Genomic DNA, 23,867 nt, shown 5'->3' on the forward strand with positions numbered 1-23,867 from the left:
ACAATGCGATATCTACCTGTACCAACTCCTCATGATGAATGTATTCATTACGTATCCCAAACATGTACTAAAAAAAAAAGAAAAAAAAAAAAATGAGAGGGTTGGCCTGACGCATGCTCTGTGTGTAGCACAAATTCCACGCTCAGTCCTTCCAAGCGCGAAAGAACGGTTGCCCTCTGCTGGTCAGACCTACATAATGCAGTGAACGGAGATAAAATCCCTAGGGGCGTGGTAGCTGGCGCAAGACGTAAATGTAAATCCCGCGTCTGAGAAGACGCGCTTGTGCTTACGTCACTGGTGCGCGACGCAAGTATCCTCACCATCCGCATGGCTGCTGGTCCCTCCGAGGCGCTGCTGCCCGAGGGGGCCTCGGAAGGGCGAGTGGTAGGACCGGCCGGCCCCCTTCCTTGCCTGGAGCTGCCGACCTATGCTGCTGCTTGTGCGCTGGTGAACAGCCGCTACTCGTGCCTTGTGGCTGGGCCACACAGAAGGCACATCGCCCTGTCGCCCCGCTATCTCAACCGGAAACGCACCGGGATCCGAGAGCAGCTAGATGCAGAGCTCTTGCGCTATTCCGAGAGGTACCTGTCTCTTCCCTTTTCCTTCTCGGAGCTGACAACGCCAAAGCGTAGCCTGACGCCCCTTCTAGGCACAGGAAAGAGCAGCGGATGCACAGGCTGATGGTTTAACAAAAAGGCGAGAAGTGGAAAGGTCGCACCGGCCATCCGGAGTTTTGTCCGAGGTTTTTCTAAAGTCCGCCGAGAGAGGCAGTGCTGCCCACGTCGAGATCTGCCAGGGGCCCTCTCATAGACAGGGAAGAAAATTTACAGGTGAAGCGAAAATGTCAGCAGAAGGAGATGAGTCTAAACCAGGTTTGGGAGACCCAGTAGGCCGAGTTCTAGTTGGCATTTAACTTAGCTCCTTCACGATGCTTTCTCATTCGACGATGAAAAGTTGATACCTATACTTAAATAAATTCTCTCTTTCCACAGAATGCACGTAAGCATTTGTAGAACTGTTTCATTTTAAAATGTAGGCGGTTATTGTTCTTTAGCCCTGATAATTTCCCTGGGTTCTCTTGGACATGGTTAAGGATCAAGGAAATACTTTTTGTTTAAAAACAGTTTAGTCTAATTGACGAGCCTATTGGTCCTGGAAATAAAACCAAAAAAAGTGCGTTTACATTAAGTAGTTCAAAAATAACTTCAAAACTCAGAATTACAAGTGGAGATGCGTCTTGCTATTCCTCTAATACTGTGGGTCAAAAGAAGAGTTCAGGAACTTGGGGGAATGGATCCCCCAGGATTTACAGGTGACCCTTAATTCTGTGAACCCTCAAGAATTGCAGGAATTTCCTTTGAATTTCATTAGGCAAATTATCCAGAGTTTTCACTTCTTTCTCAATGGATCCTGCCCTTCCCTCCCCAAGTGTGTCTAGAATACATAGCTTCCTCTAAGCACCAAAACGTATTTGTTTTATATCTGTAGTACTACTCGAGACTTGGAATGTAAAAGTAAAAGTGTCCTCATCTCAAGGAGCTTTAAGCCTTAGTGGAGATACTCAGGTAAGACAAATCCAGTGCGTTTTTGAAATTTGACAGAAATCTAAGTTACAGTAAGAAAAGGAGTTTATTGGATCTTGTGACCTTTCTTTATGGAAGATATGTTGAGATGGTAGCATTTCAGGCAAAAAGAGTAGCATAAGTAGATGGGCAGTAGATAGGAACTACTATACAGAACTGTACATAGAGAGCTAGATAGCTGGGCTGTACTCTGAACAGACCTGGTTCCTCTTCCCTTTTTCTGGTGGCATATGCTGATGTAGCCTGTTTCTTCAGCGAAGGTTTGGCACCACACATCAAGCTAAGTATTATTGATGAGGGACAAAACATTGAACATATTAGGCATTGTAAGACCAACAAAGAACCACATACAATTTACAGTTTGTTTTCAGATTTGTGGGGGAAATCCTGTGTAGCATCAGTAGGTCTACTCTTTGTTTAAAGGCTGAGGAAAGGGGCGAATTGAGAATGGCTGTCGTATTAGTCATCTAAGCAGCATCTCCTATTTGACAGACTCTCCGCCTGTCCTAGTGACAGGAGTTGTTTAAAAATCCGTTTCAACCTTGGGCTGTATGCTTAGGAAAAGTAATTAGTTTACTAAATTCACATTATAACTTCTAAGTTGTATCTTTGAGAGGCCATTCAGGGAAAACAAAACAAAAACCGTTAGGTATCTTGCATAGGCTTTAAGTGATTTCAAGATAGCAAATGTTCTCTCGTAGTACTAGTTGGAAAGAAGTTTTAAATGTTAAGTGTAAACATCCCTTAAATTTGATGTAATTGTTCCCTAAGTACCTCAAGGAAGCACCACTTTGCCTGACTTGAGTTTTTGAGAAAACAAAATATATAAAAAGAGAAAGAGTTATATAATGATAATGTAGTGTTAGGGTTCCTGTCTTTGCATACTGGATGGCTTTTAGTAAGTTACATGCTAAGTTGTTTTCATAAAGATTTGAGTAGATTTACACAAAAGTGTTTTTGGCCTTAGGCTCTATCATTACATTCACTATTCAAGGCTGATCCTGTAAGGTCTTGGTACTTCTGGTCTTTTTAAATGGAGAAGTAAGTCCATTTGTGTTCAGAGATACAATTGCAGGGTATGGACTTGTTCTTGATATTTTGTTGATTTTCTTCTACCCTTTTATAAGCAATAATTTGTAGTACTCTATACTCGGTTGTGTGTTTCAGCATGATGCTCAAGCATGGAAACTCTGGGAAGACTAAAGTTAGATACTTCCTCCACCTCTACATAATCATTGTGAATATGGTAGTTAAAATGTGAATTGTTGTAGACAGTTGGCATTGACAACTCAAGACAATACAGTTTCTCCTGTCATCAGTGCTCTTCTGAAATACTTGAGTGATTCTTGCTACAGTCCCATACAAAGTAGCCTCTGAATTTACATAATAATCCATTCTTGAAAATTTTTAATATATATTAAAACTATGCAGAGTTGACTTAATGTTAATATATTTGTTTTTAAAAAGTTAAATTCTTTGCCCAGCTATTCATTAACAGGTTTGTCTCCATATTCAAAAGTTGCATGAAACTAAGGATTTTCCATCGTTGTACAGAACTGTTCTATGTACATAGCAGACTCTCTTCCCTGGCTTTTGGAATGTTTGTAACAAGTGTAAATAGTACCACAAATTCCCAACTACTTCCTAGGAAAAAAGTAATGCTCCTTCCACTTTAGAATCATCTGTCTGATAGTAGAGAAGTTTTCTTAGAGGAAATGATATTTTAATTTTTTCAGTCAATTTTGGCAGTTACCCTCTCACCTTTTCAGTGTCGAAGATCATCTTACCATCTTACTGATAGTATGTTTTCTACTTAGGAAAGCCACATGCATAAAGTAACAACTCAAGAGTGCTTTCCTGAAGAAGACTCCTAATTTGATAAGTTCCTTCCTCTGAGTCATTACCATAAATTCTTTCTCTTTTTCTATGCTTATCATACTAGAAATTTGAATCCAACAAAAAAGTATTTTATATCAATAGCCTGAGATTTGTGTGTGGAAACCAAACATATATACAGATAGATTCTGTAAAGCTAGATTCAGAACAGTGATAAATTTGTACATGAAGTAAAAGAGTGGTTTTAGCTTTGCTCTGGGGAGTCAGGGAAATTTTCCCCAGTAAGTAGTGTGGTAGTGAAGCCACCAGATTGTCCTGCATAGTTAAAAAATGATATTTAGCAATAATAGTTTTTTGCTAATCCTGAGTGTGAAATACTAAAGTGTTAAAGTCAGTTCTCAATAAATCATGTAGTTGTGTATCTTGACATTTCCATTTACTAGCAAGAGTTGCAGTTTGGGATTTTTGTTTAATCATTAATTCATTAGCAATAATATTCCATGTCTTCAACTTTAATGCTTCCTTTAATACACGCTGTCAAATACAGAAATTTGCAAATGGTGGATGGTAGATAATATCAAAATTGTCTGTGTTCAGTCCTACAGAAATAGGATTCCTTGCCTAAGTCGTTTTGTTTCTCTCTAGTATGACTAATTCAAATGAGGAAGAAGGGGCAGTTTATTTCAGTTTAACTCAATTAACACATTGAAAGCTTTTGATGAAGAGGAACTGCTAAAGTTATAAATAGGCATACAGTATATGTTTTTGACATGGCTGGTATAGTCAGGTGATGTATACTTTTTGAACTCTTAGAGTAAGTCATCAGTATAATAATAGCCTATTTTAAAAAAGGGTACAGGGTATCATTTTCTTCTTTTTTCTTTTTTAACAGCCTTTTAGGTGTCCCTGTTGCGTATGATAACATCAAAGTTGTGGGTGAACTAGGAGATATTTATGATGATCAAGGACATATTCATCTTAACATTGAAGCAGATTTTGTTGTTTTCTGCCCTGAACCAGGGCAAAAGCTTATGGTATGTATATTATTTTTCCCTAGCTTTCTTTGCGTAATTATGTAACTTAGAAAACTTAAAGAGACTATACGCATACTCAGAAATATTTATGTGGGGGGTATTCACATATTGTGGGTACATAAAAATTATTTTCTATGAATATGTTTTGTTGGATATAAGTATAGATACTCCTTGCTTTTGGGTTTCATTTGGTTTAAGTTTCATTTTCCATCCTTTTTACTTTGAGTCCCTGTGTATTGTTACAGATGAGGTGGCTTTCTTACAGGCAGCGTATTGGAATATTGTTGGGTTCCCAGTGAGTGTCTTTTGATTGGAAAATTAAATCCACTTGTGTTCAGAGTTACTATTGGAAGGTATGGACTTTTTCCTGTCATTTTGTTGACATTTCTTCTAGTTGTTTTGAATATTCTTTGTTCATGTCTTCCTCCTTAATGCCTCTTTGTGGTTTGATAAGTTTACTGTATTGATAATGCTTGATTCTTCCTTCTCTTTTAGTGTATTTGCTCTTCTAGTGGTAGTTACTCTTTTTTCTGCTCTTGTGATGGTATCTTTCTTTCATTTCTGAGTGTTAGATTCACTTAAGAATCTATTATAAGACTGATCTAGTTACTGAAAATTTCTTTCATTTATACTTACCTTGGAAAGTTCTTTTCCTTTACTTCTAAGAAGGATAGGCTGGTTGAGTGTGGTAATCTTGGTTCTCAATTATTTTCTTTCAGGACATGAAGTACATTGTTCTATCTGTGCCCTCCTGACCTTTTAGGGCTCTGCTCTTCATTTGATAAGTTTGCTGTTAAATGTGACACTCCTCTCTTGCAGAATTTTGCATTCTTTTTTCTAGTATTTTTTGACAGTTTTAGTATATGTCATGGAGAAACTATTTTCTATTTGTTTCTATATGGGGTTCTAGAATCTTCCTAGACCTGAATATTCATGTCTTTCCAAAGATTTGGGAAATTTTCTACTCTTACTCCATTGAATGGTTTTCTGTGTACGCAGGTAACTTGTGACCATTAACTGGGTTGACTCCATTAAGAGACTCCTGGAAAGGTGATTGGATCATGGGGGTGCTAAAAACTCAGTGAATTAACCCATTGGTGTTCATAACTGAATGTCCGTTAGGAAGTGGGATCCAGTTGGAAGTGGCTTGCCTTTGGAGAGTGTCTGTCTGTCCCTCCTCCTCCTCTTCTTTCTTCTTTCTTCTTCTTTCTTCTTTCTTCTTTCTTCTTTCTTCTTTCTTCTTTCTTTCTTCTTTCTTCTTTCTTCTCCTGTCCTATTTCCTTGTCACCATGAAGTGAGCAGCTTTGTTCTGGCACACCTTTTAGCTGTGATGTTTCTACTTTGCAGCCAGTGACCTTGGATTGAACTTTCAGAAACTATGAGCCAAAATAAACCTCTTTTCCTTTGAATTGGAGGTTTCAGGTGTTTTGTTTAGCAGTGGGAAAGCTGACCAATCCATATGCCTTTTACCTTTATCTCTTCCTTAGATTGTCAGTTATATAGATCTTTCATTTTTTTAATGGTGTTCACAAGAACTCAAATGCTCCATTCTTTTTTCCTATTTTACATTTTTCTATATGTCCTATTGCTTAACATATCAATGTACTTATTATTTTTAATTGTTTTGTTTTCTAGTCTTCATACTAAAGGTATGAATAGTTTAAATATTATGCTTAAAAATACTAGAGCATTCTACATTTGTTTCTGTGTTTTAAAAGACCTGTATTGAAGCCCCAATAATCAGTATAAACTCAGACAACAGGTTTCTTCTGCTGCTGATGGTACCCAGCTACAGTGCCCTAAGTTTGTTAGGATGTACAATGCAATGCATTCCTTCTCTGAAGTCAGCCCACTGTGAAGACAAAATACTTAGCTATTTGTGATAGATAGAGCTTGTTGGGACTCACTCTTTTTCACCTTTTCCCTTGTAGTGGATAGTGGCAGTCTACCGTTGGGGCCAGTGGATGAGTGCTAGAGTATTTGGTTTCTGTTGCTGTGCCGTTGTCCTGGGTCTAAAAATTGTGCAACACCCACTTTTGTTTCATTGTTTTTGTGATTTAGCTGAAAGGCCATGCTCAAGATTTATAAAGGATAAAGTTGTCTAATAGGACTGCTTATATATATCATGCTAAATTGAATCATTCAAGAATGTACTTTTATGCAGAAATGTAATGTGGATCCCAGGGATAAAAAGCATATGCTTCTTACCTTGAGGTCTTTTCACATGTAGTTTGTATTACAGTATTTTCTGCTTGGTTTCACTGTGGGTTATACATTATAGAGCAGTCTAGTCCCAAGGCAGTCCTGTTTGGGGGGCCTAGGAGTTTTTTTGTTTGAAGAAGGCCTGTTTGAAGCAGGCCAACTTAATTGATTAGCTTTTGTTTATCTAGTTAAACAACTGACATGCAATTACTTAATAAAGTTTGAGCTTTCTGAAAATTCTATAGTATGTCAAAGTTATGTTTTGGTATGGCATATAGTAAATTGTAATTGAATTAAAATTTTTCCATGTAAAATACAATTAATTTGATATATTCTCTGTAAAGATCAGTTTGAATCTTATAAAATTTTACTCACCCTTTAATTCTTTGCATCTCTTCATGATATTCTGTTCTTTCTTCTTTCTTCCCAGGGTATAGTTAATAAAGTGTCTTCTAGCCACATTGGCTGTCTAGTACATGGATGTTTTAATGCCTCCATTCCTAAGCCTGAGCAAATGTCAGCTGAGCAGTGGCACACTGTGGAGGTAAACGTGGGTGATGAACTAGAATTTGAAGTATTTCGTCTAGACTCAGATGCTGCTGGAGTATTCTGCATTCGAGGAAAACTAAGCATCACTAGGTTGGTTGGTTCATCATATTTGAAAGAAAGATTGACCTAGTAGACAGAAAAACTCCATTGCTGTGATATATACAGGAATTATATTTCTTCTTTATCAAATGTTCCGTGTTTGCCCTATAAGCCTGAATTTAATGTCAGGGACTAAAGTCTTCTAAACCAAACCAAAACTTAGAAATCATGTTTTGACTTCTGGAGCAATACTATGGAAACAGAATTTAACATTTAATGATAATTTAGCATTGAATTTAACAGTTTGATGGCCCATGGACATATTAGTAGGGTGAGGGATGAGAGGATAGAATATTTGAAATTTATGTCATTGTTTTGTATCTTATACTGTTGTTACTTAGAAAGTCTTTGTCTATTAATATATTCTTCGTCTCATTATTTTTCCTCGTTACTGATAGTTTTTTAACTTTTTTTATAGTTTACAATCCAAGTGCTTTGAAATTTCTGAAGAAGTAGCAGAAACTGTCACAAAGGAGGCTGTTGAAAAAATTCCAAAGAAGAAAAAGAAAAAGAAGAAAGCCCCAGAAATAGATGAAATGGATGTCAGTGTAACAGAACTAGCAGATATAATAGATGTGACTCCAAAAGAAGAGGAAGACCTGCAGATTAGTAATAACGTAAATGACCTCTGGGAGGAAGAGCCAAAGAAGAAAAAAAAGAAGAAAAAGCACCAGGAGTATCAGGATCAGGACCCTGTTTTCCAAGGCAGTGACTCCAGTGGTTACCAAAGTGACCATAAAAAGAAAAAAAAGAAAAGAAAACACGGTGAAGAGGCTGAACTTACCCCAGTTCTGGAATGCTCACCTAAGAAGAAAAAAAAAAAGTAATTTTCTTTAGGACATTTTTAGTATGATAACATTTGTCAAGCTTTACACAGAAAAGATAAATAAATGTTTTGAATAATATGAAATGCTTATGTGTGCTAACAGTTTATAAAACAGGGAACACTCAAGTAGTAGTTGGAGGATTTTTGTGCTAAAATCACAAAACTCACTATAAATGGGTTTAGGTGATAGCAATATTAAAGTACCATTTTATTGTGTATAGAAAATGGTAAGTGCTGCTCTCATTCTCGATTCTTACATTTTTCCAGATGTTACACTCTACATAAAATTATTTTTATACCCTCAAGATTAGCAAAAAGACTTTATGGAATAAATACTTTTTTTTCTGGTAATGGGTTTTTTTCTTTAGTTAAACATTGTTTTTAGTTTGCTTTTTTAAAAAACTCAGTACATGGCCGGGAATGTAGCTCAGTGACATAGCTCCTGCCTGGCAAGCACGAGATCCTGAGTTCCATCCCTGGTACCAAAAAAAAAAAAAAAAGCTCAGTACATTTTCCAGTTTTTAGTTTTCTTTTATCATAGCTACAGTATTTCTGTTGTTTTAACATAAAGATTGCCAAAGGAGCCTTTGTAGTCTCTAGAGCTCTTAAATACTATGCCACTGTTGAATGTCCGGTGAGAAACATTATTCACTGTTACATCTTTCCATGTTTGTCTATGTGGTTTAATTCTTGAGAGATGGATATAAGCAGTTCTTTTACTGTTCATTTGTGCCTCAGTCATTCTGATTTTGTTGTGTTGGAGGAAGAGAATATGATGAAGACAAGATAAATAACATTCTGACTAGTGGGAAATTTTTTTGTTTTTCAGTACTGGAGATATAACCCAGGGCCTTTGCACCAAGCTGTATTCCATCCCCATCCCACCCCCTTTTTGATACAAGGTCTTGCTGAGTTATACAGGCAGCGCTTGAAATTGTGATCCTTCTGCCTCACCCAGAGAGCTGGGATTACAGGTGTGTACTACCACATCTGGGTACGATTACTTTTTATGGATCAGGGTAGGCTATTAGAAAGTGTTTGACAAGGAGATAGTCGTTACTCCTCTTACTAAGAAAATGTGGAATGTGGGAATGTGTCATGACTAATTGGAAAACACAATAATGAAATGACAATACATGGCCATGCATTTAATCGATATTTGACCTCATTGAGGCCTGAGTACATAACAGAAAATAAGATAGTTATAGTTCTTTCTTGTACAGAGTGTAGTATTAAAAGAGAAACATGTATATACGCATACATTCACATATACAGTATAAGTACGGAAATACAGAAAATTAGTAATTGTGCCAAATACAATGAAGAAAAAGATCAGCCACTCCTGTTACCTATGTTTGTGTCTGCAGTTGGATGCATGATCTGCCACTTTTGTTGCTGTTTATCTGGTACCAGACATAGCACTAGTCTCAGTTTAATGTTTGATAATGACCAAATTCTGCTAATGGTATACTTCATCTAATCTATAAGGCTATGATGGAGACTTTGAAAGTTGATGACAATTCACAACAACTGTCTATAAGTAGATGTGCCAGATAGAAGAAATATGCAGGCTAGTGTCTTTTCTCTCATTACAGTTAAGAGTTATGTGACTGTTGAGTTTTTGAAATGGCTTGTCCAAATTGTGATATGTTGTTAGTATAAGGTACATAGAAGGTTTTCACGATGTACAAAAAATGTAATCTGTCGCAAGTTTTATACTGGTGAAGTCATAACTATTTTTGTATAGTCAGTTAAGTAATAATACTAACTGTAGCATGTTTTCAGTTTATTTTTCTATAAAGGTTAAAGATTGTACATGATCTTACATTACCTTTCTTTGGAGTCCTAATCAGAGTAAAGTGTGTGTTGAAAAAAAGTTGAAATAAAAAATATTACCAAGATTTAATGTAGTGAAATATCCACAAAATGTGTACTTCAAATTTATGATTGTTGGACAATACAGAAAATTAATTTGAAGTGAAACAATTCTAACTGCATTCCTTATACCAAGAAAGATACCCAGTTTATGGTAGTCATTGAAAAATACATTATGACTTAACAAAAGCAAATTCCCACTCTGTTATTATTTTGTTTCAGGTGATACTTCTGCCCAGTTGTTTTATTTTAAACACTATGAAGAAAGAAGATTTATCGGGCCAGGGATTTAGCTCAGTGGTTCCACTGCCTGCCTCGCAAGCTAAGGACCCGAGTTCAATCCCTAGTACCAAAAAAAAAAGAAAGAAGATTTATCATCCTAATACTCATGACTGAAGATAAAAATTTTCCCTCTGGGACTACATTATGTCATATAGCACAAAAGTTTTAGCAAAGGGGTAGGAATCCAATTGGACCTATCCAAATCATATGTAGCTCTTTAAAATCAGAAAATTTTCTGCAGCTGGTGGTAGAAGAGGAAGTGAGAGAGTTTTGAAACATGAGAAAAACTTGATAGAAGGGAGAATCTTTCTAACCGAAGATGGAGGGGGCCATTTGGCATGGGCTAGAGATGCTAAGAGCTATTCCTACCAACCGCCAGTAGGAAAACGGTACATCCACAAGGAACCAAGTTCTGCCAGTAGCAAGAATGATCAAGGAAGTAGATATTTTTTTCCTAGATCCTCCAGGTAAGAGTTTAGTTGACATCTCAATGTCAGTCTTCGTGAAACCCCAGGCAGCAAGTCCACCCCAACCTTGTTAGGCTTCTGACTGACACAACTTTGAGCTACAGAGTAGGTGTTCTTTTAAGCCATAAGTTTGTGGTAATTTTCGAAATATCCATAGCGAACTTATACAGCCATGTGCTATGTATTGTTTCAGTCAGTGACAGACCACATCTCTGATGATAGGTATACCAGATAGCCTAGGTGTGAAGAAGGCTGCTGCCTACATTTTGCCTAAGTACACTTATAAAGTACACAACCGTGAAAATATGTTTCTTATAATGTATTTCAGTTAATACATGACTGAAATAGCCTTATGGTACAGATTGGTTAAAATATTGTGCACTTTCAAAGTTGTATCAATTGATCTTTGTTTTGTTTTGTTTGGTACGGGTGATCAAACTCGGGACCTTGCACATGCGAGGCAGGCAGCGGAACCACTGAGCTAAATCCCTAGCCCCTGTATCAATTGATCTTTATAAATGTCTTTTGGATTTACTGAAAAAGTAGATTTCATCTCTGGAAAATGCTTTGAGGATTTTATTGGAGCTGTACTAAGTTGAAAGCTTAATTGCAGCACAGTTGTATTCTGTATTTAGTTTTCCTCACCAATAAACATGCTAAGATTCTTCACTCTGTTGCATCCTTCAGTAGCACTAAAGTTTTCATCTTTTAAAGCTTTTCATATATCATTTCTCTTATTAGTGAGATTTTGTGACATTATATGTATGTCCTAACTAGCTCTTGTTGACATAAAGTAACCTGTCTGATAAGACATCCTAACATTTTGTCTGGTTTATTGACCTTACTAATAACCCCAGGTTTTTCCGTTTTTATTGTGTTTATCCTTAATCACTAATCTTTATTAAATCTTATATATTTTGGGTTCCCGCCCTTCACCTTAGCTTTGTAAATTAAATTTTTCTCATTTCATTTCAAGCATTTTCAGTAATATAAGCATTTGATCCTAGCATCTTCCTCTCAGATTTTTATGTATCCTTGAAGTGTTGATAATGTAGTAATCTTGTTTCAGTCTAGATACTCGAAAATTTCACCTTGGAATTCTTTCACTCAGGATTTATTTATAAATGTACATTTAAAACTTCCCATAAATTTCTGAGTTTCTATTCTCATTGTTACCTTTTAATTGTTTCCTGTTGTGTTGGCGATTGTTGTCTTCAAAGGTAAGCTCTGATTTACACTTTGAAAGTTGAAATTTTCTTTGGTGCCAATATACATTGCATTTTTAAAAGAATACATTCTTTAGTCACTTAAAAATAATGTATTTTTAAAAACATGCAAAGCACTGTTTTAGATACTATAGACCATGTAGCAGGAACAAAACTGAAAACTAATAGATAATGTACTTGATGTGACTGCTTTTGGCATTTTTCCTGAATAATTAATGAAAAGTTTGACAAATAACTCAGGATATCATTGGCTCCCCTTCCAAAAACAAAATGGTAAGAGACATGGTCTAAAATGTTTTCTCTCTCAAACCTCTTCCTTGGCAGAAATAGAAAACTTCATGTCATTGTTTTCTCTTCTACTTTTTGCAAATAAATACTTGGTACACTGGATAATCTTAATGCCGGATAAGTTGTCATGAACATTTGAAAAATTTTAGTAAGGCATAAACTTAGTTATAAAATTGGAGTGATTAAGAATAGAAACAGAATCAACAAACATAAATCTGCATCCAGGATTCCAATAGCAAGTAAGCTTCAGTCTGTTTAGTTGTGGATAATTAGTTCCACATTGATTAGATAGAGTTAGAAAAGGCTCTGGAACTTACTGATTCAAGAAGAAACTAGGACAGATGAAATTCTCCACATTCTTAGTAACAGCTGGAAATAGAAGGTAAAAGATTTATCATAGGGGACTATAATTTAGAATTTAAAATTAGCATATATTAGTAAATAAAATGACATGGTAGTTTATGAGATTATGAGCAAGAAAGGGAAGATGTAACGACATGTGCCTAATATAATAGAAATTCCAGTTAATTCTGCATCCCAGCACAGATAGTGGTTGATCCAACTGATTAACTCCAGGCCCTTGGATACCACAGACAAAGAACTGCAAGTGCACAGTCAAATGGTAGGTAAAAAGGAGCTACGTTTATTGAAGATCATGGGAATGTGTGCCCAGGGCAAATCTGTACCGACAAAAATGTGACATGAACAAAAAAGAAAACAACAAGAGAAACAGACAAAAGGAAAGCAAAACACACAGATAAATCAGGCTTTTCAAATTTAAGGGATAGGCACCCAGCCTGGGTCTTTAGGTAAGATTGGCAGGAATGATTGTCAGGGTGTTGAGTCATCCATCTCAGGAGCTTTCAACACACAGAATTCACTCTGATCTTAGTTACATGTGTGAGACGTAGTCCACATCTATGAACCTTTAATAAGGTTCAAGAGGGGTAAAGGTAGCTGAAGGTCAGGCCAGGAGGTCCAGTGTGCATGTGCTTTCAGCTAGAGCTTCAAAGATTTCCTGGGTTTTTGTTCCATTATTTTATCCCTCTCAGTACAACAGGAGGAACAATGGCCCTAGGTACTGTCCAAACTCAAATGGGTGTAGAGGAGTGATTTCCTTAGTTCCTTTGTTCTACCTGTATTAATTGTATATAGATCAAATAACCAGTTAAAGACAATCTTAGAGGTATCAAGAACACCATGGCTCTGTCAGTGTGAATATTTATAATTACATGCATGAAGCTGAAAGAATATTAACTCTAGATGAATTACCAAAATATTTCAGTGCTCATTCTGAAACTCATACCTCATTCCTTATGCATTAGTTTCGAACTTTATGTCCAAATGACATTGATTTAGCCCCTTGAGGTAGAATTATTTTGAGCAATTTAACCAACCTATTTAGGGGGTGTTTCTTTATCTGTAAAATGGGAACACTGAATTGGGAACGAGATGATTTAAAGATTTCTTTCAATTACAGAATCCTGAGGTCACTGATACTGTTGTCTGTTGTTGGTGGTCTGTTGTGTACCTGAACTCATTTCACTAGTTTGTATGAAGAATGTGAGATATTAACGTACTTGTAAGTTCGCCATAGTTTCATGGATGCTAACATAAAAGGTAAGAGTCCTAAGTTAGGGACAAAAACTACTTAATTTTACATCATGAAGCATGAGCATCGTATTTATTCCATTTTTCCTTGACCTGTGTCAGTGATGGCGAACCTTTTAGAGATTGAGTGCAAAACTGCAACCCAAAAGCCACTTATTTATTGCAAAGTGCCCACACTGCGATTAAGCCTGAATAGTGAGGTTTTAGTTTAGAAAGAAACTCACACATTAACATCATTTGTCTTAAAGACAAACACAATAACATGCATGCCATAGGTTTGCCACCACTGAACTGTGTCACAGGGACAATATAAGGGCCCCAGATGGAGGCCACGCATACAGAGAAAGGGAGGAAAGTGGAAAAGAGGGAGGGAGGGAGGGAGGTAGAGAGGCAGAGGTGAGGGTCCCAGTAGCCCCTTCAAGGGCATGCTCCTGTGGTGACCTTACTCTTCCCACTAGGCCCCACCTCTTAAAGGTTCTGCAACCTCCCAGTACTGCCACAGGCTACTGTCACATGGGCCTTTGGGGGACACTTATCAAACCACAACAAACCCAAGTCATTTATAACAAAGTGCAGCTGTAACTGACCAAGCTTTGCCCCAGAGGAAGATAGCATTATTATTCCTGCATAATAAACCTGGTTTATTGGCATCTACTGTGGATGAAGGTGCTCTATTTATTTTCCAAGGCTTTATTAAATAGCCTTAAAAGGTTGATCTGAAACAAAGTCACCAATTCTATTTATTTTACGGATTTTTTGAGAAAATTTATCTTTATGTTGCTCATTTATATGGTTTATTGTTTTTAAATTTATGTATCTTCATTGTAAATAGCTATTATCCTGTTGCACTACATATAAAGTCATAGATGTATATTTATATGTTTTACACTCACTCATACTAGTAGATATCTGATAATTTTTTCAACATCATTTTGTAAACTCCACATGGTTTCATATTGGCCTGTGAAATCATCATGCCCAGTCTTCTGTCCCCATGTGACCCCATCCCATAAATCACAGGTCTTGAAATAGCCAAGTGATTAAACCGGTAGATAGCAGTGGAAGCTTTGAGAATAGTAATTTTGATCCTGTAGGAAAGTAGGTTGTGTTCTTATCTCTTGGATCATTTAACTGCTATGAGAATGAATCTCTCAGACTTTCAAACAGGTAGCTTAATTAGCTTTGGGTGGTAAATGCTTCACTCTGAAGCCCCTCACATCTGCACAAGGCTATATTACCTACTGTTGTTCCCAGCTAGTGGCCGCAAGCAACACAGATATGAAGGCAGACCTGTTCTGGGAGATAAGACTCTTCCAATGACTTGACTTGACTTGAAACTTCCCAATGACCCTGTACCAAAATTTCTGTAAATTACATAACAACCTAGAATGCTTTGACATACTTACCTACCCTTTCCTCTGTATTTCCTTCTCGGTCAGAAGCTTACCCTGTCTATTCCAGTTCCCTTCACATTTTCTCTCAGGCATTTTACCTAATAAAATTGCATTTTTTTTTTTTTGATACCAGGGATCAAACTCAGGACCTTGTGCTTGCAAAGCAGGCAGTGGAACCACTGAGCTACATCACCGGCCCCTAAAATTGCATTTTTAATGCCGTTTAGGTATCTGCCTTTCACAGAGGCAGACTAATAAAGATCACTGATTCTTGGGAGGATCCAGAGATGATGGCGATTACTTTGGCCATCATATATAATAAGCTTATTGAAAATCAGGAAAGCACATATACAACAGAGCCAGAGAGAAGGAGTGAACCAATAATTTATAATTCCTACAATCAAGTGGAATCCATAACCATCTCTGTAGATTTCTGTAGTCCATAAATCAAGAAATCCCTTCTCTCTTCTCCATGAGAACAGGAGTTCAGTTAATCCAGTTGCCTCTGAATCTGCAGGACCAATATAGTATTAGTCACAGTAGGCATTCAATATTTATTTGTTGAATGAAATTTTTAAACCGTTTCTCCTTGTAACCTCTGACTATTTGAATGCTGGAGTATTATGGAAATACAAAGTATTTTAATCCAGAAGATCACAAGTAGAACTTTGTTCTGTCCCCTTTGGAATTAAGGGAAAGGATCAAAGTAATCCACTCTCAAGAGAGAACAGAGCTTCTGAGATCTACTTTAAAATTAGAAAAATTTATTCCCCCTCAAGCTACATGCCAATAACATACAACACTACTTTGTTTTGCTTTATTGTTTAGAGCTAAATCCTTTTGTTCCATCAAATTAATATTTCCACCTGGACAGGCTCTGTTGTAGCAAACAAGAATGTCACAAAAAATATTTTTACCTCTCCCCATAATCCTACATTTGAGTTTAGAATTCTTTGTTCCTCAACAAAACTGGCTAGAACTTAGGTAACCCGAAAAACAAGCTCATAAGCAAGCATGGTCACAAGAGTTGCTGTAAAATTCAGGGCTGTTGTAGGAATTCTGGGTATGCAATGTAACTGGATTTAGGAAGAGATTAGAAGTTACTGGAAAGCAGCAAGAGGTTCTCAAGTCATTCATAGGCATCCCTCACAGTCATTGTGCGGGCCTAATCATATGGAAGCTGAATTTTTGGCTTTCAGTCCAACATACCAAAACTCAGGAGAGATAATATGAGCCAGCTTGGGGATATAAGTATCCACTCCAGGTATTACTAACATGACTATCTAACACCAAAATTTAAGAAAGAAGAATTAAAGGTAAGAGAAATTCGATGAATGAATGAATGAATGAATGAATGGATGGATAGATGGATGGATGGATGGATGGATGGAGTTGGCGAGTAATTACCGGACAGACACTACAAAAGGTGAATTTTCCACTTTCAACATAAATAAATATGTTTTGATTTTATAGTCCAGAGGTAATATGTCTAGGTTTTCAAAGGGGGCCTTTTGTCATGGAGTGCATTTAGTTCTAGTACCGGAAGTTTGTATTTTATGATATGAAATTCATGGCTCATCTACTTTCAAAAATCATCAATTTTAAAAAATGAAAAGGAACCCATTTATTTTTACATCATTAGCACTGGATAAGCAAATTTTATTCCAGTCTTCCCATCCAATTGAATTATTCTAGAAGCTACAGTTTGCCCTGCTAGCACAGTTTATTGCTCCATGCAGATAAAACAAATGAACTCATAAAATAACCACCAAAGTGTCTGGATCCTGGGTACATCACCAGATTAAGGAAGAGCCAAGAGAGGCATTGTTTTCATCTAGCCAAATGTTAAAGAGATGCTAGACTGTATGTTTTATCAATCCACACGTGACAGACAGCAAGAGAGAAATACTAAAATACTACGTGCTTACAGCCTACATGTGGCTTCCTTTGTTAACTGTTTCTACATTTGACTTTAATTTCCAATTATCAAAAACCTATACTACCAGTCTATGAGCTTTTGAGAGCCAGCATACTTGAAAAACTTCCTGGTCTCCAAAATGAATACTTCTGGAGCAGATTTGGGGTACAAGTGACAGGAGTTGGGAGGGGAATGAGGAAAGACTGAACTTTATTTTTGATTGTTTGTTTTGAACATAATTATGTAAAGAAACATTTTAAAATATACTTTCTATGTACATATTTTTTCTCACTTTTTAAAATATATTTTATATGTATATATTTCTTTCTCTGTCTATTCTACCAGCTGTATACTTTAAAGAGAGAAGATTGAATAAAGCTCCATCAATATTCTAAAGTTTTGAATTTTTTCCAAATAGAGTTTTAAACTAAATTCAAATCACAAAACTAACTACTCTAACCTCGAATAGAGGACATTGTGGTTCTGCATATCACAGCTGAAGAGTTTCTATCAGTTTTGCTTTGAGACATCTCTTCATTGCCAATAAAATTGAAGGGTATTAAGATGCATATTAAATATGCCCAAGAATATACATAAGGGTTTTTTTTTTAAAACTATGTGTCATATGGGCTGGAGATTTAGCTCAGTGGTTTCGCTGCCTGCTGTGCAAGCTCAAGGACCCAGGTTCGATCCCCAGTACAAAAACAAAAACAAAAAACCCCCAAACAAACCATGTGTCATACTTAAGTAACATTAATTCTGTTTGATAAAAGATATAGTAGTTTCCAGATGTTAATTTTTGGTTATTTTATCTTCCTGTAAATTTAAATTACAGATTTCTGGTGTACTTTTTTTTTATAATTACACATATATAATACCCAAAAATTTATAAAAATACCAAATTTGACTCTAGTATTACAATAAGGACATATAACCTGACAGCAAAAGGCAGTGAGTATATAATTTAAAATCTAAATCACAAATGAATGGTAAGAGAAATATACTTTAGGTGTAACTGTAAATGCTAGCCCTCTCCATTTATACCATCTATATTGATCAGTTTTTTGTTGCTATAATAATATACCTGAGGCAAGATAGCTTTATAAAGAAAAGAGGTTTACTTACCTTCCAGTTTTAGAATCACTTTTAGAATCTGGAAGTTCAAGATTAGGATGGTCCATTGCTTTGGCCTCTGGTGAGGATCTAAGGCTGATGGTATCATAGAGTGCATGATAAGAGAGATCATATCACCAAAGAGGAAGCCAGAGAACAATTCAAGGTTTAGGTTTGTTATAATTACCTACTGTCACAAGAACTCACTTCAAGAGACTGGCATTCTTTTGGAGGGGCAGCACTCCTATTTCATTTAAGGGCCTTCCACTAGGTCCTACCTGTCTATTAAAGTTCCCTCACCTTTGGCATTGACACACTGGGGATCTAGCTGACAACACATGAACTTTTAAGGGACAAATCACATCCAGATTACACCATCTTATTTGAACCAAGTATAAACCATAGCCCCAGTAGTGGAAGCCTTTGTATTATGCAGCTACATTTTCTAGCCACCTTTAGTTGATCAGAGTGGACAATGACTCAAAATAGGATAATTATGTTCTCTTTCCAAAACACCTGGGATATAAAAACAGAGCCTGAAACAATATATTACAGTGGTGCCTCAGTTCATGAACTTAATTCTTTCCATGATTCTGGTCACAGAATTCATTCCATGATTCTGGTTGCAAAAACCTGGGTGTTAGCAAGATTTCCATTTCCATGGATTTCTATTCCATTTTAAGAAAACAAACTGAAAGGGCTGGGGATTTAGCTCAGTGGCACCACACGTGCCTCACAAGTGCAAGGTCCTGAGTTCAATCCTCAGTACCAAAAAGAGAAAATAAAATTAAAAGAGGTTTTTATTTTGTCTTATCTCAGACGATTCATTCCTCAATTGGTTGGCTCTATGGTTTGAAAGTCTGTGTCCAGGCAGAGCATCATGACAGGTGGGCGTGATGGAGCAAATCTACTCACCTCATGGAAGCCAGGAAGCAAAGAGAGTGAGGCAGAAAGGGTCTGGATCCCAATAATCCCTTGGAAGGGACACCCCCAGTGACCCAACTTCCTTTCATTTCCTAAAGGTACCACCACCTTCCATCAGCGCGAGGATGGCAAATAGGCTTTTAGCCTATGAGTCTTTGAGAGAGATTTAAGATTCAAACCATAGCATTCCACCCTGAGCCCCTAAAAGCCACATGTCTATCTCACAATGAAAAATGCAGTCCATTTCTCAGAGTCCCTCAGAACTTCCAACATTGCTGAAAAGTTTCAAGTCCTCTTCTGAGACAAGGCCAACTCCTGCTCTGAGCCCCTGCAACAAATCAGAAAACAAGCTGTATACTTCCAAGATACAGTGGTATAGGACAAACATGTTCCAAAAAAGGATGAATAGGGGCAGAGAAAGGAAAAATAGGGCCAAAGCAACACTGTGATCCAACAGGACAAACATTGAGTTTAACAGCATCCTGGCCACATGGTTGCTGAACATGATCTCTAAAAGGCTTCGGCAGCCCCACCCCTATGGCTTTGCTGATTGGACCCCACGTGGCCATTCCTTTGGGCTGGATCTGCTAACTTCAGAGAATTTCCTCCAGCAGGTTCCCTGTTCTTGGCATCTCTAACTTCCTGGGGTCATACATCACCCTGCCATCAGCCTTGCAGGGATTCTGACTTTGTCACACACTGGTCTACCATGCTTTCCTCTGAAATCTAGGGGGAAACCTTCATGGCCCTGTAGCAATTGGATTCTACATGACTGCAAAACCAGCATGATGGATGATGTCAAAGTCTACAGCCAACTCAAGCTGTATCTGGCCCCACTTGAACCATGGCTGCAGTGGCCTCATGCCAAGGTGGTTAAATAGCACATGAGTCCCTAGGTAGCCTTGTGGCAGCACCATGGGGCTGTCTTCCCAAATGAATGTCTTTGAAATGAGTTTATACTTTTATACCCTTGAACTTGAAATGAGTTTCACCTTGCTAATTAGTAACATGCCAAAAGGAATCTTTACTTTTGTGGTATAAAGAATTTGATTTTGCTTTAATGGTACTAATGCCTGTGCTACCTTTAGTTTCAACTTTAAACACTCTCCTTTTCCATTTAAACTGCAAACTTTTCTTGCCTTTTGCTTCCATTTTCATAGTAAATCTGACTATAGCACATAGTATGGGGTATGATCAAGATACATAGTTAAATTTTAAATTTTAAAAACTTGTTACAGTTAAAGACACATTGCCATTAATCTCTCAAAATATTTTCTCTTTCAAACACTCTTGTATCTTTATGACATGTGATGAAAAATACAGCCAATGCTGCTATCAGGTCCCCCCTCCCAAATACAGTGTGTCCATGTCTACGTTATTCACTGGATCTAGCACCATACTACTTCTGGCTCTTCTCCAAAGTCAAAATGACTACGAAAGGTCAGTGTTTTCAATTGGTTCAGGACATTGAGGCACCCATGGCCTCACAACTAGAGAGACACACAAAACTTCCAGAACTACTTCAGAAAGTGGCTGCATTTTTTTTAGGCCAGTGGTAAGGCAGAACATGGTAAGAGTATATGTTGGAGCAAATCTGCTCACTTCATTGTAGCTAGGAAACAGAAAGAAAAGGACTAGGATCTCAGTATCCTTTTCAAGGACACCCCTAATTATCTAATTTCTTTCCACCTGGCTCTACCTTCTAAACGTTCCACTCCCTCCCAGTAGTGCTACAGACTGGTTACCAAGGCTTTAACACATGGCCTTTTGGAGGATATTTAAGATCCAAACCATAATATATTGCAACCATAAAATATAAGTTCCACAAAGGTATTTTTCACTTTCTGACAAATATCCTACTAACATGAGCCTTTTTGAGGGGGTCTCATTTCTTTCAGTCGAAGAACCCTTTAATATTATTAGGGATACAGATAGTAAAGATCTAATTTATGTCAGTAAGCTTATTAAATTTTTTAAGCAGGCCTTTAAGGTATTCCTTAAATATAGTAGGATGCTCAGATTTCTTTTATTTTAATTTAAAAATAACTATTATCAAACATACACATACAGAAATTAAAACCATTCAAAGAAGAACAATGCAAGGGGCGAAAACTACAATAATATTCAAATACAGTAGAACTCAACCAAAACAAAACTGAAAAGCACTTAAACATTTTTCCATATAACTTAAAAAAACATCTCAAGCACCAACAAGACACCAGAGGATGTGATTTGTTTCACAAAGATCCCCAAAATCATCATTCAACAAATAGTGGTCTGGAAAAAAAAAAACTCCAATTAGCTAGCAGACTCCTCATAAGCCAAACTTCTCCCTAATTTAAATTTGATACAGTCATATGACACACGATGGAAACACAATCCGAGAAATATGTTATTAGGCCATTTCATCTGTGTGTATCTTAATTGCATTTTCAGTTTCTCACACTAGAGAAACTATTTGGTATTTACACATGTGTGTCCTATTTATTTCACTTAAGAGGATGGCCTCAATATGCATCCATTTAGCTATAAATGTCTCTAGTTTCTCGTTCTTTATGGCTGAGTAATATTCCATTTTATTTAAAAAATAATCACATCTTCTTTATCCAGTCTCCAGTTGATGGGCACTTGGGTTTCCAAGCTTTAACTATTACAAACTGTGCCGCTATAAACATGGGTGCACATATATCGCTGCGGTATGATTCTTCTAATTATTTTGGGAAGATACCCAGCAGGGGAATAGCTGGGTCAAATGGGACCTCTAGTCCTAGTTCTTTGAGGTATCTCCATATGGACTTCCACAGTGGTTGCACCAGTCTGCACTCCCACCAACAATGGAGACGGGTTCCTTTCTCCCCACACCCCCACCAACATTTGTTATTGGTTGATTTCTTTTTAACAGCCATTCTTTGTGGGGTGAGGTGGAATCTCAGTGTTGTTTTCATCTGCATCTCTCGAATAACCAGTGATGTTGAGCATTTTTTCATGTACTTATTTGCTGCTTTTACCTCTTTGTCTGAGAAATGTCCATTTCAGATGCCCATTTTTGAATTGGGTTTTTGAATTTGGGGGGTCTGATTTTTTTCAGTTCTTTATATATTCTAGATAGTAGTCCTTTGTCTAAGGTACAATTGCTGAAATTTTTTTCCCACGTTGTAGGTTGTCTCTTATCTCTGTTGGTAGTTTCTCTTGCAGTGCAGAAGATATTTAATAAGTTGAGATCCCAGTTGCTGACTCTTTGTGCAAGTTCCCGTGCCACTGAGGCTTTGTTCACAAAGTCTTTTCCTATACCAATGTCTTCAAGAGTTCTACCTAACTTATCTTCCAGTAAATTTAATGTTTCTGTCTTGATATTTAAATCTTTAATCCACTTCTATCTAAGTTTAATGCATGCTCAGATTTCTGCTAGATATCTATAGTTGAAATATGTTTGTACTGCTTTCCTCACTACCCAGTTGCATTTGAACACTGTAGAGATACACTGGTGAGTATGTAGCATATTCAGTATTTGGGGAATATATATGCCTTAATCTAGATGTGACTAGATGTGTATGGATCTCATTTTTTCAGTAATTTGAAGATACAGCATCTTTCCTTCTAACTACATCATTTTCCCCTTTTATCACAACTTGATAATTACCAAGTGACCAAGGTGTATGGAGAATACTCATAAGGGAAAAATGTTTTGTGCTACATTTTTATTTTTAAAACTTTTTTAAAAAATACATTAAGTGCTTATAGTTGGGAGGTTTGCTGATATGTGCTAAGAGTGCTCCAGATGTGATTATGAGCTAGTAAATGTTTACATTGTCTCATCCTATATAGAGGAACTTTTTGAACTAAAGAAAGTCTTTTTGAAAACAATGGACCACATTCAAGATTGTGTATTTCAACTCAAATTTTGTTCACCATGTTGGCCAAATTATGCAAACCAGTTAACTTTCCTTTATGGTGAAGCCTCATCTTGAGGCAGCTCATTATGTTATATTTCTCACAAAATAGCCAAGGCTTCATTGGGTAAATTGGGAAGTCATTACTTTCCTAAAACATTTAATAAATCCTTCAAAGAACCTAAGAAATTCTTCATTCAATAGGATAAGATTAGCCTTTTAAAAACCAAAGATAAATCTTGGATAGATGGATAAGAGAAGGAATGAACAATATCTTCAATCATCAGTCAGAAAAAAATTGCATTAGTAAATGATATCACAGAAATGCCATATGCTTTCAGAAGAGGATAAATTAATCTATGAGAGTACCAGTGTTTGCACTTATATTCACTTTCACACTTTATTAAGAGTTGGAGAGTTAGTCCGTATCCTTACTATAGCTGAGTCTTAATATTTTGTTATTAACTTTCAAGTTTTATGAAAAATAAATATAGTGAATGTGGAACAGAGAGATATTTTGACAAATGTATTGGCAATTGTGTTTCTATATATAGTTTTTCTAATGTAAACCCTCCTTAAATTTGATAAAAATTTTTAAAACTTCAAAAGAATTTTATAATTGCAAGCACTAAAAGCTATATTATTATGGTAAAAAGTATAATGCCATGTATCAAAGATATACATCTAGATAACAAATTGAAGTTTGAGTACAGAAATAATTAAGACCAGAGAAATTTAAGCAAGATAAAA

The 23,867-nt window shown here is 36.7% G+C and overlaps 1 protein-coding gene across 4 annotated transcripts; it reads left to right on the forward strand.

Annotated features, from left to right (window-relative positions):
- Nucleotides 1-290: 290 nt before the first annotated feature.
- Nucleotides 291-11,422, forward strand: Polr1f (RNA polymerase I subunit F). 4 transcript variants are annotated; one of them, XR_015449362.1, is made up of 6 exons: nt 291-581; nt 4,312-4,453; nt 7,086-7,294; nt 7,722-8,126; nt 8,959-9,103; nt 10,227-11,422. XR_015449362.1 is itself a non-coding variant. In XM_004839579.3 (5 exons), the coding sequence occupies exons 1-5, from the start codon at nt 328-330 to the stop codon at nt 9,023-9,025; spliced, it is 1,077 nt and encodes a 358-aa protein (XP_004839636.1). In that variant the 5' UTR covers nt 291-327; the 3' UTR covers nt 9,026-11,422. The 4 variants fall into 4 exon arrangements, 3 of the variants coding, with proteins under 3 accessions (XP_004839636.1, XP_021109802.1, XP_087062807.1); XM_004839579.3 differs by having other exon boundaries at nt 8,959-11,422; XM_021254143.2 differs by lacking the exon at nt 8,959-9,103.
- The last annotated feature ends 12,445 nt before the right edge of the window (nt 11,423-23,867 follow it).

This window comes from Heterocephalus glaber, unplaced genomic scaffold (genome assembly GCF_053883595.1).
Source record: "Heterocephalus glaber isolate CG9 unplaced genomic scaffold, H.glaber_assembly_v1.0 deba00000676, whole genome shotgun sequence".
Lineage (NCBI taxonomy): Eukaryota > Metazoa > Chordata > Mammalia > Rodentia > Bathyergidae > Heterocephalus > Heterocephalus glaber.